Source organism: Muntiacus reevesi, chromosome 6 (assembly GCF_963930625.1).
Source record: "Muntiacus reevesi chromosome 6, mMunRee1.1, whole genome shotgun sequence".
Lineage (NCBI taxonomy): Eukaryota > Metazoa > Chordata > Mammalia > Artiodactyla > Cervidae > Muntiacus > Muntiacus reevesi.
In genome coordinates this window covers 97,755,001-97,769,717 of record NC_089254.1, presented here as the reverse complement: position 1 = coordinate 97,769,717, position 14,717 = coordinate 97,755,001, and the positions used below count along the sequence as shown (strand labels likewise).

Here is a 14,717-nt window from a genome sequence, read left to right as displayed (position 1 = left end):
GGAAGTTGTTTACCTTTAAGAGGGCACTCCTGTCCAGGGTGTATGTGTGCATGGGTGGAGAGGGATTAAGGAGTGAGCCTTGAAGACAAGGGAGCATCAACCACTGATTACAGGTGAGAAGAAGGGAAGGATCAAAAGGGACGGATTCAGCGGGTACTCCCCTCCCGAGCTAAGAGTGTCCATGTGCACAATGTGAAGGCAGAAGAAAAAGACTGTCGTTGATTCTTTTGGCAAAACTGTATTAAGTACCTGCTAAGAACTTGGATCCAGTTAACACAGAGAAATTGAAAAGCGAAAGAGAACAGACCATGGAGGGAATTCAAAAGGAAATGGGAGAGGCTGAATCCTGAGAATTTGGGCAACTTTTAGTGTCAGAACAGGGAGACCCTTCTCTGAGACCAGAGAGATGGAAGAGAGGATGGAGGGCGGGGATAAATTCAGGGGTGTTTCGAAATGAAGAGAATAGATGTGGAAAGCAAGGCTGCTGGCCTCAGGCTTCTGGACGATGTGGAACGTGGGTTGTTGCTGAGGGAAAAGGTAGATGAGATCAAAGGGAAAATGTTAAATAACCACCCACAGGCAATGCTAGGGGGTCAGAAAGACACACACACTGGGATCACTTAACACTGATGGTGCTCCAGAGAAGCCACACTTTCTGTGTGTTTTTATAGGAAATGTTTCTTAACTACACTTTAGAAGATGGGCAGTGTTTATTTCTGCTTTGACCTGTAAAGACTTATCCTTCATCATCGCCTTATTACTTTTCCTTAATTCATTGTCTGAATTTTTGTCTGTGTCCAGCATATCCATAGTTGTAAACTGCACAGCTATTCCATAGTTATGGTCTTCTAGATTACTGAGGTTCCTTAAATTGTGGGTGAGGTTTTGATATGAAACAATAATACTTTCTAGATAAATTGATCGATACATGACTTTAGCAGGAAAAGAGAGTAAATAGAGCCCATGAATTATGCTACCCACTCTCCCTAGCCTCCCCCCCCCCCCCCAAAAAAAAGTTGATAAAATGATTCAGACTGTCTCAGTGAAAACGTCAGACCAACTGCTGGTCGATTCAGCCCTACAGAATGATTTAAGGTGACTAAGACACCAGGGGTAATTATGGTTCATCCGGAAGCTAGCAGATCACGAGTGGCTCCGTGATTGGACCTGTGTGGGAAGCTTTTTCCTCAAATGAGCAAGCCTGACACTTGCAGGGCCTGTGTATGGCCAGGGAGTACCCGAACCGTGTGAGACAGCTAAGTATACGACAGGTAACCGGGCCACCTGAGGCAGCCTTCAGTTTTAACTGGGTTGCCACCCGGTGAGAACTGAGGAAGAATTTGTTTCTATAGCAGACAATATTTATTAGAAAAAAGCCCAACATGATGAACTAAATTCTGGTATTCTAATTCCATCTCTGAGATTTGGCCGTATTCCCACCCTACGAGTCTTCTGGAACTCCTCGGGCCCACAGGCTTAGTGACCAGACTGTGCTTCTGGGTGGAATAGATTCGATTTTCCAATCTTTTTTTTTTGCTTGGCTGCGCTGGGTCTTCATTGCTGCATGCGGGCTTTCTGAAGTTGCGACGAGTGGGGGCTCCTCTCTGGTTGTGGTGCTCGGGCTTCTCGCTGCGGTGGCATCTCTGGGTGTGGAGCACAGGCTCTAGGGCATGCAAGCTTCAGTAGTTGTGATGCACGGGGTTAGTCGTTCCGTTGGCGTCCCCCTGCGTCGCAAGGCACATTCTTCACCCCTGGACCACCAGGGAAGTCGTTTCGCCCTTGCTTTGAAGTGGGAAGACAGTATTCTCTAGGACCCGTGCCGCCGGTCAGAACCCAAGGGGCCATGTCACGTTCATTCACGCAACGGCAGCTCATATATCTCTCTCCCCCCGCAGGTATGGCCTCACATGTGCAAGTTTTCTCCCCTCACACCCTTCAATCAAGTGCCTTCTGTAGCGTGAAGAAACTGAAAGTAGAGCCGAGTTCCAACTGGGACATGACCGGGTACGGCTCCCACAGCAAGGTGTACGGCCCGAGCAAGAACGCGCCACCGTCCCAGCCAGCCGTCCCCAACCCCAGCCTCCCGTACGAGCAGACCATCATCTTCCCAGGAAGCACCGGGCACGTCGTCGTGACCTCAGCCAGCAGCACTTCCGTCTCCGGGCCCGTCCTCGGCGGGCCGCACAACCTCATGCGTCGCAGCACTGTGAGCCTTCTTGACACCTACCAAAAATGCGGACTCAAGCGGAAGAGTGAGGAGATCGAGAACACGAGCAGCGTGCAGATCATCGAAGAGCACCCGCCCATGATCCAGAACAACGCGAGCGGGGCCACCGTAGCCACTGCCACCACCTCGACTGCCACCTCCAAAAACAGCGGCTCCAACAGCGAGGGGGATTACCAGCTGGTCCAGCATGAGGTGCTGTGCTCCATGACCAACACATACGAGGTCTTAGAGTTCCTGGGCCGCGGGACGTTCGGGCAAGTGGTCAAGTGCTGGAAGCGGGGCACCAACGAGATCGTGGCCATCAAGATCCTCAAGAACCACCCGTCGTACGCCCGCCAAGGCCAGATCGAGGTGAGCATCCTGGCGCGTCTGAGCACAGAGAGCGCCGACGACTACAACTTCGTCCGCGCCTACGAGTGCTTCCAGCACAAGAACCACACGTGCTTGGTGTTCGAGATGCTGGAGCAGAACCTCTATGACTTTCTGAAGCAGAACAAGTTCAGCCCCTTGCCCCTCAAGTACATTCGCCCGGTCCTCCAGCAGGTCGCCACCGCCCTGATGAAGTTGAAAAGTCTAGGTCTTATCCATGCCGACCTCAAACCGGAGAACATCATGTTGGTGGATCCATCCAGACAGCCGTACAGGGTGAAGGTCATCGACTTCGGTTCTGCCAGTCACGTGTCCAAGGCTGTGTGCTCCACCTACCTACAGTCTAGATATTACAGGTAAGGCCGTGTGTCCTGAGATAAGAGATGCTGAATGCCCAGCGGCACTCACAAAGCGTGTGCCGTGTTGGTCGCTGCCGGGGAGATAAAATTGCTGCTCTCAGTGGTCACGATTTAGTCGGGAATTTAGGACATGTGCACTTGGAAACGATGACGAGAAGTCATGTGAAAATAGAGCCAAGTAAGATTCTTGGCATAGATGTTCAGAGTTGGGAGGGATTCCTGGCAGGGTGGGGCTGGGGCTAAGAGCAGAGGCATGGCAGGGGAGTCAGGTCGTCATGGACAGATAGAATCCAGATGTAGGTGAAGGAGAGAGAGGGACACACATTATGAAGTCGCTCCAGCAAAATGCACAAAAAGACTCACAGCGGACCAGGAGGACTACCCACCTGGCCAGAACAGAGGATCCATGGAGGGGTGGAAGACCTGATGACAACGATAGGTTGGGACCAGGATGCTGGGGCCTGAGCTACCAGACTGAGGGGTTGCAGTTGCGTCTGTAAACATGGAGCAAGCGCTGAAGCATTTGCCCAGCAGAGGGTAATGGATGAAAGTGGTGCTCTGAGAAGGTGGCCCTATGTCTCTGTATAAGGAGGAGGCTGGGGGAGGGTCTGTAGCCTGGGGACCAGGCAGCCTGCTCTGGTGATGGGAGAGCTCCAGGTTTGGGGTCAGGAGGAGGATTGTAACATCCTTGGTGGGAAAATGTGAAACTTCCATTCCTTCACTCAACAAGGATTTATTTCACTTCTTTCATGAGCCAGGCACAGCGCTGGGGATAGGAACACAGCCAGGACAGCAGGGGCAAGGCCCTCACCATCCTGGAGTCTGTAGTGTCTATACAGCTTCCCACCCTTGGCTCCATGTCAAAGTCACCAGCGGGTGGACGGAGATTTAAAAAAAAACCTGATTTAGGTCCCAGTCCCCAGAAGCTGAACGGACGTCTCTGGGGGACGTGTCCTGCACGGGCGATTGTCACGGGTGGTTGTCACGGCTCTCCTGGGGCTCCCAGCACACAGCCAAGGTTGAGAGGCACTGTTCAGGAGGGACCCAGATGAGAGCCCTGGCTCGGGTCAGGGCAGCCTCGCTGCTCTACTCACTAAAGTGTGTGGCTAGGCTGGTTGCCTCGTTCTCTTCCTCCTTCGTTCCTGACCCATAAACTGGGTGGGTCTGGGCACCAGCTGTGTGGGGCTCTTGGATGATGGAGCTGGGGCATGGCTTGGGTGCTCGGCTCTGAGTCGGGCACATGGTGGACGCCCAGGGCTTGGATAGGAACGGGAGCACGTAAGTTTGTTCTGGGAGATGGCAGTGGTCTGCGCTTGAGGGAATGTTTGAACGGTTCAAGACTTGTGGAGGTTGGCAAGAAATGAAACTAAAACCCCCTCGAGAAGATGGGGGCTGACAACACATTTAGGAGGTTGACACGTGGGCGGTAAAACCTGAATCCCTCGACTTCATCGTTCACCTAGGCCCTGTGGGCCCGGCCCTCGAGGGTGCACACGCTTTCCGCTCACCCATCCGTCCCGGCCACGGAGGAGGTGAGTGTGTCTGAGCCACATGGGCACAGCCAGCCCATCAACCCATTCTGAGGCCGTCCTGGCCCCTCCCCACCTTGTCTGCCCACCCCTCCACCTGGCCAGATCTGCACAGGTGCCCTCATCCCAGGGTCTCCTGACCCAGCCCAGCCCTCACCCTTGGGTCTCCATCCATGACCTCGCGCCCCCTCCCCTGGATGGTCTGTGGCCACGAGACAGGCATCCCCATGGTCCCCCACCTCCCTCATCTCAGTCCTGACTCAAACAGGTTTGCAGGCCATTCCACCTGTTCCATCCACCACCATCCCCCCATCCCTTCTTGAGCATCCAGGGAGGAGCCTCATGTCCGTGTCCCCTAGGTTTCTGGAGGGGTGAATCTGTATTGCTCACCCGGTTCCTCTCCACTCACCTGCTTCTTAAGCCTCTGTGGTCAGCTGTCGGACCCTCAGCCCTGGAGCCAAGCAGAGAGGGAGGCTGTAAGGCTGGTGCCGCGGCCGCCGCGGAAGCGGGCCTGGGCCTCCACCCCAGGGGAGGGTGTGACGGAGGTGGTTGGGCAGGGCTGGGATGGCAGGCATTCTCTTGAAGTGCCCTTCTCACAACGTGCAGTCTGGGTGGCATCACGTAGGCTCACCTGCCCGTCCGAGGGATTTTCAGTGCTGTGGCCAGCTCCCCGCCGCCGTTGTCCCTCTACGCTTGGGGGTGCTGGACCAGCATGTCAGAGGCCACTTCTTCTTGGGTCTTGGCCTGAATTTAGGGTGAACTGCAGCAGAGTCAGGATGCTCAGGCTTTTATTATTTTGTTAAGTTGATGCTGTTTAGTAAAGAATACTGGCTCTATTCATGTTTACTAAAAATCAAACCCAGCAACTTGTAAAAAGGCTTTTAAAAGCTCTGTTTAAAAGGCAGTGCATACTTAAAGCAGGCATCCCTGGTTGCTCAGCTGGTAAAGAATCCACTTGCAATGCAGGAGACTCTGATTTGATTCCTGAGTCAGGAAGATTCCCCTGGAGAAGGGAAAGGCTACCCACTCTAGTGTTCTTGGGCTTCCCTGGTGGCTCAGATGATAAAGAATCCACCTGCAATGCAGGAGACTCTGATTTGATTCCTGAGTCAGGAAGATTCCCCTGGAGAAGGGAAAGGCTACCCACTCTAGTATTCTTGGGCTTCCCTGGTGGCTCAGATGGTAAAGAATCCACCTGCAATGCAGGAGACCTGGGTTCAATCCCTGGATTGGGAAGACCAGCTCAGTTGGTAAAGAATCTGCCTGCAATGCAGGAGACCCGGGTTCGATTCCTGGGTCGGGAAGATTCCCTGGAAAAAGAAATGGCAACGCACTCCAGTATTCTTGCCTGGAGAATCCCATGGACAGAGGAGACTAGCAGGTACACTCCATGATGTCAAAAGAGTCTGACACGACTTAGCAACTAAACCACCACCAGCTGGAGGAAGGCATGGCAACTCACTTCATTATCCTTGCCTGGAGAATCCCATGGACAGAGGAGCCTGGCAGGCCACAATCCATGGGGTTGCAGAGTTGGACATGACTGAAGAGACTTAGCATGCATGTGTAGTTGCTTTAGGTATCCCACTTTCAAAGGGGAGAAGGTTTACATTTCCTGCCCTGTTTTTGAATGGACAGTACTAAATGTCTCATCCCACCCTCTTCCCCACCTAGCGATGTGAAAACCTTATGATGTAGAGACCTTCCTGTCCTCCTGGGAGGGAGGGGAGGTGCCTGGAAAAGCAGGTGGGTCTTGGGAAGCAAACAGTTTCCCCAGCTATTAGGCATGTGCTTGGTCAAGGTCCAACACATTGCTGTAGGTATTCTGTGGGGCACGCCTGACAGTGTGTTTCTTAGGATAGAAAGGCGGCTTGTTTTCATTGTTTGATGCATGGGTAACCCCTTCCAACCTGACCTTCCAAGTTGAAGGTCAGTTACTTTGTTAAACCAACCGACCATACTGGTCCCCAGGCTTTATTGTGCCTAAGAATCACCTGGAGAGTTTGTTAAGAACCCACTTCCGCCACAGTCCTGCCCCAGACCCACTGCACCCCAGTTCTCCAGAGGGGGACCCCCAGAGACGTCTTCCCCTTGCACACGTCCCAGGACTCACCACGGGGAATCAAAGGTGAGCTTGTGCAGGTGGTCAGAGACCCACTCAGGGAGAAAGGAATTTCCTTAGTGGAGTCCCCTTTCAAGTGCTCACTCCCCGAGGAGTGGATGTGGAGGCAGTCCCGGGCAGGTCTGTGAACACACCTGGGAAGCCCCTGCTATTTCCCTGCAGCAGCCCTGTCTTACCTTCTGGGTTGTGTTCCAAGACTCCCAGTGGGTGCTTGAAACAGAGGATAGTTCCAAACCTATGTATTCCAATCCCTATTGCTTAGTCCTCAGTCATGTCCAGCTCTTTGCAACCCCATGGACTGTAGCCCACCAGACTCCTCTGGGGTTTTTCAGGCAAGAATACTAGAGTGGATTGCCATTTCCTTCTCCAGGGGATCTTCCCGACCCAGAGGCTTCCCTGGTGGCTCAGTGGTAAAGAACCCACCTGCCAGTGCAGAAGATGCAGAAGAACTGGTGTTGATCCCTGGGTTGGGAAAATGGACAGAGGAGCTCCTCCCTGGACAGAGGAGTCTGTCAGACTACATACAGTCCATGGGGTTGCTAAGACTTAGATATGACTTAGTGACTAAACAACAACATTCTTAACATAGATCTTAGCAACCTCAGCATACCTCTTTTCTTTCCTTGTTAAATGGAGAACTTTCACCTTTTCACTTAAAAGAAGCTCTTTATGGCTTGTCTTTGGTATCTCTGAATTGCCAGCATATTACTACTTTTGTGGTTTGGGGCTGTTATTAAGTAAAATAAGGGCTACCTGAACACAAACACTGCCATACCACAGTCAGTCCAATCATCAGATTGGGTACCAGGAGACATTACTGGGGGCTCATGGGCAGAACATGCTGAGCGAAGGGAGGATTCCCGTCCTGGCTGGGATAGACTGGAGCTTGGTGAGATATTACCATGCTCCTCAAACTAGCAGGCAATTTAAAACTTAAGAATTGTTCGTTTCTGGAATTTTTCACTTAATGTTTTTGGATTGAAGTTGACTATGATTAAGGGGGAGGGACTACTGCATTTGATTCTACATCGATGCCAGTTATTTTTCTTTTTTTTGAAGCAAGCAGTAAATCGATGCTTGGATATTTCCACTGTCAGTGTGACCGGCAGACTGCAAACAAGACTAAATATTAAACTCTACCCAGGAAAAACAAAAAGACATGCCATTCAGGCAGGAGATAGTGATTAAAATGTGTGAATGTTTTGTTTGATTCTGCTCCAAGCTGTTCAAAATACTCTTGTCTAGATTTCATTTGAAATACTTAAGACTATTACCAGGACCAAAGAAGTAGGGGTGTGTGTGCATAAAAACCTAGGACATAAAAAATGGCCAGTAATCTTTTCCTTTAGAATAATCCAGTCTTTTTTGCCTGGTTCTAAAGGTTTCAGACACTATCTTCAAATTGGGGGTTGAGATATATTTTAATTCGGTTCAGTTCATCACACGTGCATTGGGTGCCTACCATCTGTCCTGTGGTGGATATACTGAAGGGTAGGAGAGATAAGACACAAGATTTCCAATCTGGAGGAGTTTATGGTTTCTCTGAGGAGATTAAAAGACACAAGCAGATTGCCTGGAGTGTAATTCTGATACTTTGATATTGCAAATGTTTGATCACTCAGCAGATACTCATTGAGACTCTAGGGAACCCGTGATGAGAAAAACCGGTAAAAGAGATTCAAAGTCAATGAAAGATTTTGCAAGATGGATTAATAGGGAAGAGTTATAGAGCACAGCTATATATTGAAGAACTGTTAAGGTCCATCTTGAAGGAAATGTGAGAGGGGAGTGGGGGGCAGCCTGAGAGGCACGAAGACTAGAATAAATAAGGGAATATGGTGGGGGTGGGGAAAACGACATGAGACCTGCAAGTAGTCGGAGGCCTGGGTTGGAAAGAGGGAGTCCGGACAGTGGAGAATTTTAATTGAGGCTTCAGGGGCTTGGATTTAACAAAGGAATAATTCAGTGACATTAAGAATATTAGTGAAGTTAATCAATTGAAATTGTGGGAGGACGCAGAGGCTAGGAGACAATAGTAGTTATTTATGAATAAAGGGAAGAGACCATAGATTATAATGGGGATTCCCCCACCCCCGCCAGTATAAATGTGAACACTTTTTTTTTTTTTTTTGACTGCTCTGGGTCATCTTTGCAGTGCAGGGCTTCTTTTGTTCTTGAGCATGTGGGATCTTAGTTCCTCTTGTTGTTCAGTCACTAAGTCATGTCTGACTCTGCAACGCTATGGACTGTAGCATACCAGGCTCCTCTGTCCACTCTCTCCCGAAGTTTGCTCAAACTCATGTCCTTTGAGTCGATGATGCTATCCAGCCATTTCATCCTCTGCCACCCCCTTCTCCTTTTGCCTTCAACCCTTCCCAACATTAGAGTCTTTTCCACTGAGTCAGCTCTTCACGTCAGGTGGCCGAAGTATTGGAGCTTCAGCTTCAGCATCAGTCCTTCCAGTGAATATTCAGGGTTGAATTCCTCTAGGATTGACTGGTTTAATCTCCTTGCTGTCCAAGGGACTCTCAAGAGTCTTCTCCAGCACCACAGTTCAAAAGCATCAATTCTTCAGCAATCAGCCTTCTTTATGGTCCAACTCTCACATCTGTACATGACTACAGGAAAAACCATAGCTCTGACTATACAGACCTATGTCAGCAACGTGGTATCTCTGCTTTCTAATACACGTCTAGGTTTGTCAAAGCTTTTCTTCTAAGGAGCAAACATCTTTTAATTTCATGGCTGCAGTCACCATTCGCAGTGATTTTGAAGCCCAAGAAAATAAAGTCTGTCACTACTCCCACTTATAAGGGAACAAACCTGCATCCCCTGCCTTGGAAGGCAGATTCTTAACCACTGGACACCCAGGGAGATTCTTGTGAACATTTTGAATGCCTTTAGATTCTGGTATTGGATGCAGAGTTGGCTAGAGGGAATAGGTTGGTTTGTTTGTTTTGCTGTCTTTTGTTCATGGACTCTGCTTTCCCTAAGGCACAGTTGTGAAGCTCTGGCCTCCAGAACCTGGTTTCAAGTCCCACCAGTGCTATGAAGTAACAGGCTCTGGGAGGAGAGTTGAGAGATCTTAGCTCTAGCCCTGGCCCTGTGCATCCCCAGCTGACTGTGTTCCCCTGAGTTGGTGTATTGATAAAATATCCACTGTGAGCCGTCCCCACTCCCCCATCTGGATCCCATTATGACCAGGGCCTCTGCTTCGTCCATGGCCAGGGGACAGTTTCCTCTCGTGGGCTGACCTTGATCTCATTAGCTCACACTGGGGACCTGCCATCACCTCCTCCCCATCAACAGGGAACATGGCATCTTCCAAAATGCCTTAAGTCACTTCAAAAAAGGGGCATAACTTAATAAAGCCGTAAAAATAGTTTCCAAAACTGCAAAGCTCATACAGATTAAAAAGGGTAAAAGATTCCTAAGTGGAAGTTAGGTTTGACTGAAAAGAAGAGCTCTGAAAGCAACTGCAGGCGTTAGTTTTTTTCAGTTAATTTGTCTTTCATTACTAGTAGATGCAACAGGAAAGGGTGCTAGTTTACCCTTGAGAATATTGAGTGAAATCTTCAACCCACTGGCAGTCTCATTCACCCAGATGAAGGAGGTGGTTTATAAATACATGAAAGCTTTTAGAGTTGCAATTTCTTTTCTGAGGAGAAGTAATCAATAAGTTATCTGGGCTGTTAGGTTATCTTTAGTTTTCCCTTGCTTTTCTCTCAGACCTTGAATTGTGTGGTGAAATAATTTGAAATTGGCTTTTGCTTTAGTATGAAATAAAGTGAGAACCCCTCTGGTTTTTTTTTGAGTGTATCTCTACCCCAGTATTCTAGTCCTTCTTACACACACACACACATGTTCACAGTCACGCAAATAAACCCAGATGACACAATATAAGCCCACACATGGCTTAGGCACACCTTGTGAGCATCTTGGTGTCAGAAGCTAGCTCCCAGCTCTAGCAAAGATGCTGACGTACCCAGATGCCCGCCACATGTAGAAGGACACACACACCCATAACTTCACAGACACAGAAAAATCACATATATTCACAGATCACATGAGCCAACCAGAGTGACCCTGGAAGCCAAGGGCCCAGGTGCAAAAGCAGTGCTGATGCCTGGGAAACTTGACCCAATTTTCTACCTTGCTGCAGAACTACCATCCACACGTCCCCAAACCTGAGGATGGTAGGGCTGGACTCACTCTTGAGCTGAGGGTATGAACCAGTCATTTTCAAAGTGTGATCGAAGGACCCTTCTCCCGCAGTACCAACCAGGTGCCTGTTAAAAATGGAGATTCCTGGGTTGCAAAACAGATCTAAGAAACAGGCTCTCTGGGGGTGGGGCCAGATGATTTAAACAAGCTCTGCAGCTCATTCTTTTTTTTAAAGCCACTTTATTGAGGTATGCCTTGACATACAAAAAGCCTTACATGTTTAATGTGTACAACTTGATGAATTTGGAGGTAAAACTATCACTGCAGTTAGTGCCCTAAACAGATCTATCACCTCCAGGAGTTTCCTTCTGCTTTATTTACATTTTAAAAATTATTATTTTCTCCTTTGAGAACTGTTGCTCAAGTTGGCTTGGATCCCAGAGTCTGTCACCCCACAGAGGGCGTTACTACTTGCCCCGTCAAAATGGGAGCGGTGGGGCCACTGTTGACAGCCTGGCATGGAACTGTTGACCTTTCACCTCAGTGGCTGACAGCCCCTCCTCGGGGCCCAGTTGTTAGATTCCTTGTGGTCAGACCCTTTATGCTTCAATGGTGGTGACAGTGAATATCCAAAAATAGTTGGCGCATGGGACAGGAGGGGTTTATGTGGGTTGGTAAACTGACAAGTGGGTGGTCGGGAGTGGGGTGTGATGGGGGTGGGTGGGCGTGGAGAAGCATTAATGCATGGCGGAGACTTTAATTCACATGGCTCTTTGCATAATCTGCGATCGATGTAGCATTTACGGCTAAGTAGTTACTGAACTCTCCCCGTAGCCACAGCTGGGTTTGAAGCTGTAATCCTCATTTCTGGATCCAACAAGTAATTTTTTGAATTCCGAAGATGTGCCAGACACTGTGCTTTGTGCTGAGGTTTCAAGAGGCGAGTAGGAGTGCCCTCAGCCATTCGGCTCTGCCCCTAAGCCTGTCACGGAGTGAGCTGTCCCCCAGGGAGGCAGTGGGGGGCGCGTCGGGCTCCTCTGTCCTGGTCCGCCCCGGCGCAGATGTCTTGTTAAAACCTGAAGGCAGACCGCGTTGCCTTTGAATGGCTCTGTCCAGTCTCCCTGGGTGCCCTCCCCAGGGAATGCCCCCCCCACACCCCCCCAGCAGCGGATCTCTGCCTCACAGCTGGGACAGACCTGGCCGTCCTCCTGCACCCCCTCACCAGGCTTCCAGAGGAGGAGGGAACGCCCAGCCTCAGCCTCTGCAGGGCAACTCCAGTCTGGACTTCCCTTCCTCCCTGAGTTCCATCAGCTGCTGGCTCACGGGCCCTTAAAACCAGATGGAGGAGCTGGGCTATCGGTGTTGAGTGTTGGGCCCTGGCCCTCGTTCCTGGGTAGAGATGGAGATGGTGACATTGCAGAAACAATTGTCACGGGTTAGGTCCCCAAAGCAGAGCCCAAGGCAGAGCTTGAGTGCTGCATGTCTATGTGGGAGAAGACATCAAGAAGCTGGAGGGCGGGGGGCCAATACTGCAGGGAGTTAGGGGCCTGCTATAGACCTCAGGGATCTTGCCCCAGGCAAGGGGAGGCTGGGGTTCTGGGGCTCCCCACCCAGAGACTGAGGGCCCTCAGGGGCATTGACCGTCCTGTGCCTTTTCATGGGCCAGGCTTGTTCGAGTTCTGGGTGGGCTTGAGCAGACGCAGGGGATCCCGTGAGGCAGAACAGACCACATGACTGTGGCCAAGATCAGCGGAAAATGTGACACAGGCCCCAGGAGCCACCAAAGTGTGAGCTCCAGCCCCACGCCCAGGGGTCCGCTTTGTCCTCCCTGCCAATTGCAGGTGTGGCATTTTTAAGAGAAAGGGAATATAGGCGAAATGCCTTTGTAGACAAATTTAAGTATTAGAGGCTAAGAATTTGGAACTGAACTCCAAATTTTGGTTTTGCAGTTGAAGAATCTGACTTAAAAGCTTAAAAAAAAAAAAAAATGAATCTTACCTCCACCCCACTCCCTTTTGATCTGTCCAGCCTGCTGACTAGACGTGCAAGATGGGCCAGGCTCTGAGAGCGAAAATACCTGAGCAGGGGGAGGTGCCTGAGGCATGAATCTGTCTGAAGCAGTGGGGCGAGGGGGAGGCGGGTTCTCTCCCTTGGTGCTCAGTAGCTATTGTAGGTGCTGGTCCCCAAGGCACCTTTGTCAAATGAATGGGCTGGTGACCAGCTGGCCAAATGAATGGATGAAGGAATGAATAGATGGATGGATGGATGGATGGATGGATGGTTTGTTTCGGTGGCCTCGTATGTTTATAGCTCAGCTCATACTGTTATGCACCAGAGGAAGCCCACCAAACACAGTCCTTTAGCGCCTGCTGAACGTACATGCCCAGCTTCTTGTAGTCTCTTCCTACAAGTCCGCTCACCAATTGCCCTAAACCTTGGGCTCATGGCATCCAGCATCCCCGAAACCTGGATCATACAGGTCCGCTTAATCAGCCTTTTGAGGAGCAGACACATCTCACCAAAAATGTTCATTCCATCTTGCCTTTCTACCTGTGAGAGTTCAATTTGAAACCCGAGGACAGCTGACTCGACTTTTAACAGATTAGTTCCCCGAAATCAGCCAACATCTGTCATGTCCCATTACACCTTTACAGAAAATTAGAAATGACTTCCCTGCACAGAGAAGGGGCCGAGCGCAGCACGACCTGACCGGGGAGCCTTGCACGAGTGCAGACAGTGCTGTCCTCCAGGCCGCTGACCCCTTCTTTGCTTCCTGTTTTGTGAGATGTTCCGAACATGCTCGTGGCGGGCCCTGTGACTTTGTCTTCTTCCTTAGGAGCTGAGTGCACAGAGCTCTCCCATAGAGGATAAAGTAAATCACCCACCACTCAGTGTGTGCCCGGCACGTGGCAGGCACTCAGCCCACGCTAGCTGCTCTTACTGCTTTCCCTGCTGCGACTCTTAGCATCATTGTCGTCATCCTTACCGTCCTCACTCTGTTGGCAGAGACCTGGATGTGAATTCCAGATCTGCTGCTTTATAGCTGTGTGACTTCAGGTGAGTTCACAGACCTCTCTGAGGCTCCCTGTTCTTTTTCTTACAAGAGAGCTATGAGAGCGGTTCTCAAGGTGGTTCTAGGGACCAGCCAAGTCAGATGGCTGTGTGCATCTCACCCGTGTGCACCTTGCCTCCACCATTAGTAACCATCACGCTTCCGGCTGGGCCCCCTTGCTGGGTTATGTGCCTGGGGCTTAGCATCTGTTTTCTTTGACCTGGTGTCATCGTTAGCTGTAGACATCCCCAAACTCCTTGGGGTCACATGTCATTTCTTTTTCATCTCTTGTACGTGTGGAGGCCCAGCACCTCCTTTATGTTCAGCAGGCGCTAAAAGACTGTGTTTGGTGGGCTTCCTCTGGTGTCAGGAAGAGACAGTGTCCAGTGCAGCGGTGAAGGGGTCAGTGTTTGAGGAGAGGAGCGACCTCTCTTCCTGAGTCAGGAGAGAGACACGGGTGCAGCATTCTCGACTTGAGGGCACGGGTCCGGCATGCTCCTGCCGCTGCTCGCATTCGCTGCTCGCGAACAGCCAGTGCTGTTCGGATCTTCTGCTTGACTGGGGCACACGAGCCTCAGGGCGGTGGGGAGCCGTGTACCAAAACCTCGGGGCGGTGGGGAGCCGGGCACACAAGCCTCACGAAGTTACCATGCATCTGCCACCTGCCAGGCTTCCTGCATCCACTCTCCACCTCCGCCAACATCAGAAAGGTCCAGGGGCCAAGACTAGAGTGATAGGCAACACTCTGCTCAAGGACTCCCTGAAGGGGTGTGTGTGTGTGTGTGTGTGTGTGTGTGAGTGTGTGTGAGTGTGTGAATGTTGTATGTTTATGGCGTGTTTGGATATGTGAATGTGTGTTGGTGTGTATATGTAATGTGTGTTTTCGATGTGTGAA

General features: G+C 50.5%; 1 protein-coding gene across 4 annotated transcripts in view; it reads left to right on the top strand.

Moving 5' to 3' along the window:
* HIPK2 (homeodomain interacting protein kinase 2) overlaps positions 1-14,717 on the top strand; it is a 196,421-nt gene that overhangs the window by 60,941 nt on the left and 120,763 nt on the right. For all 4 annotated transcript variants that reach the window (XM_065938693.1, XM_065938692.1, XM_065938691.1 and 1 more), the window contains exon 2: positions 1,896-2,952. In XM_065938693.1, coding sequence (XP_065794765.1) covers positions 1,896-2,952 — 1,057 coding nt within the window. The remainder of the gene's footprint in view (positions 1-1,895; positions 2,953-14,717) is intronic.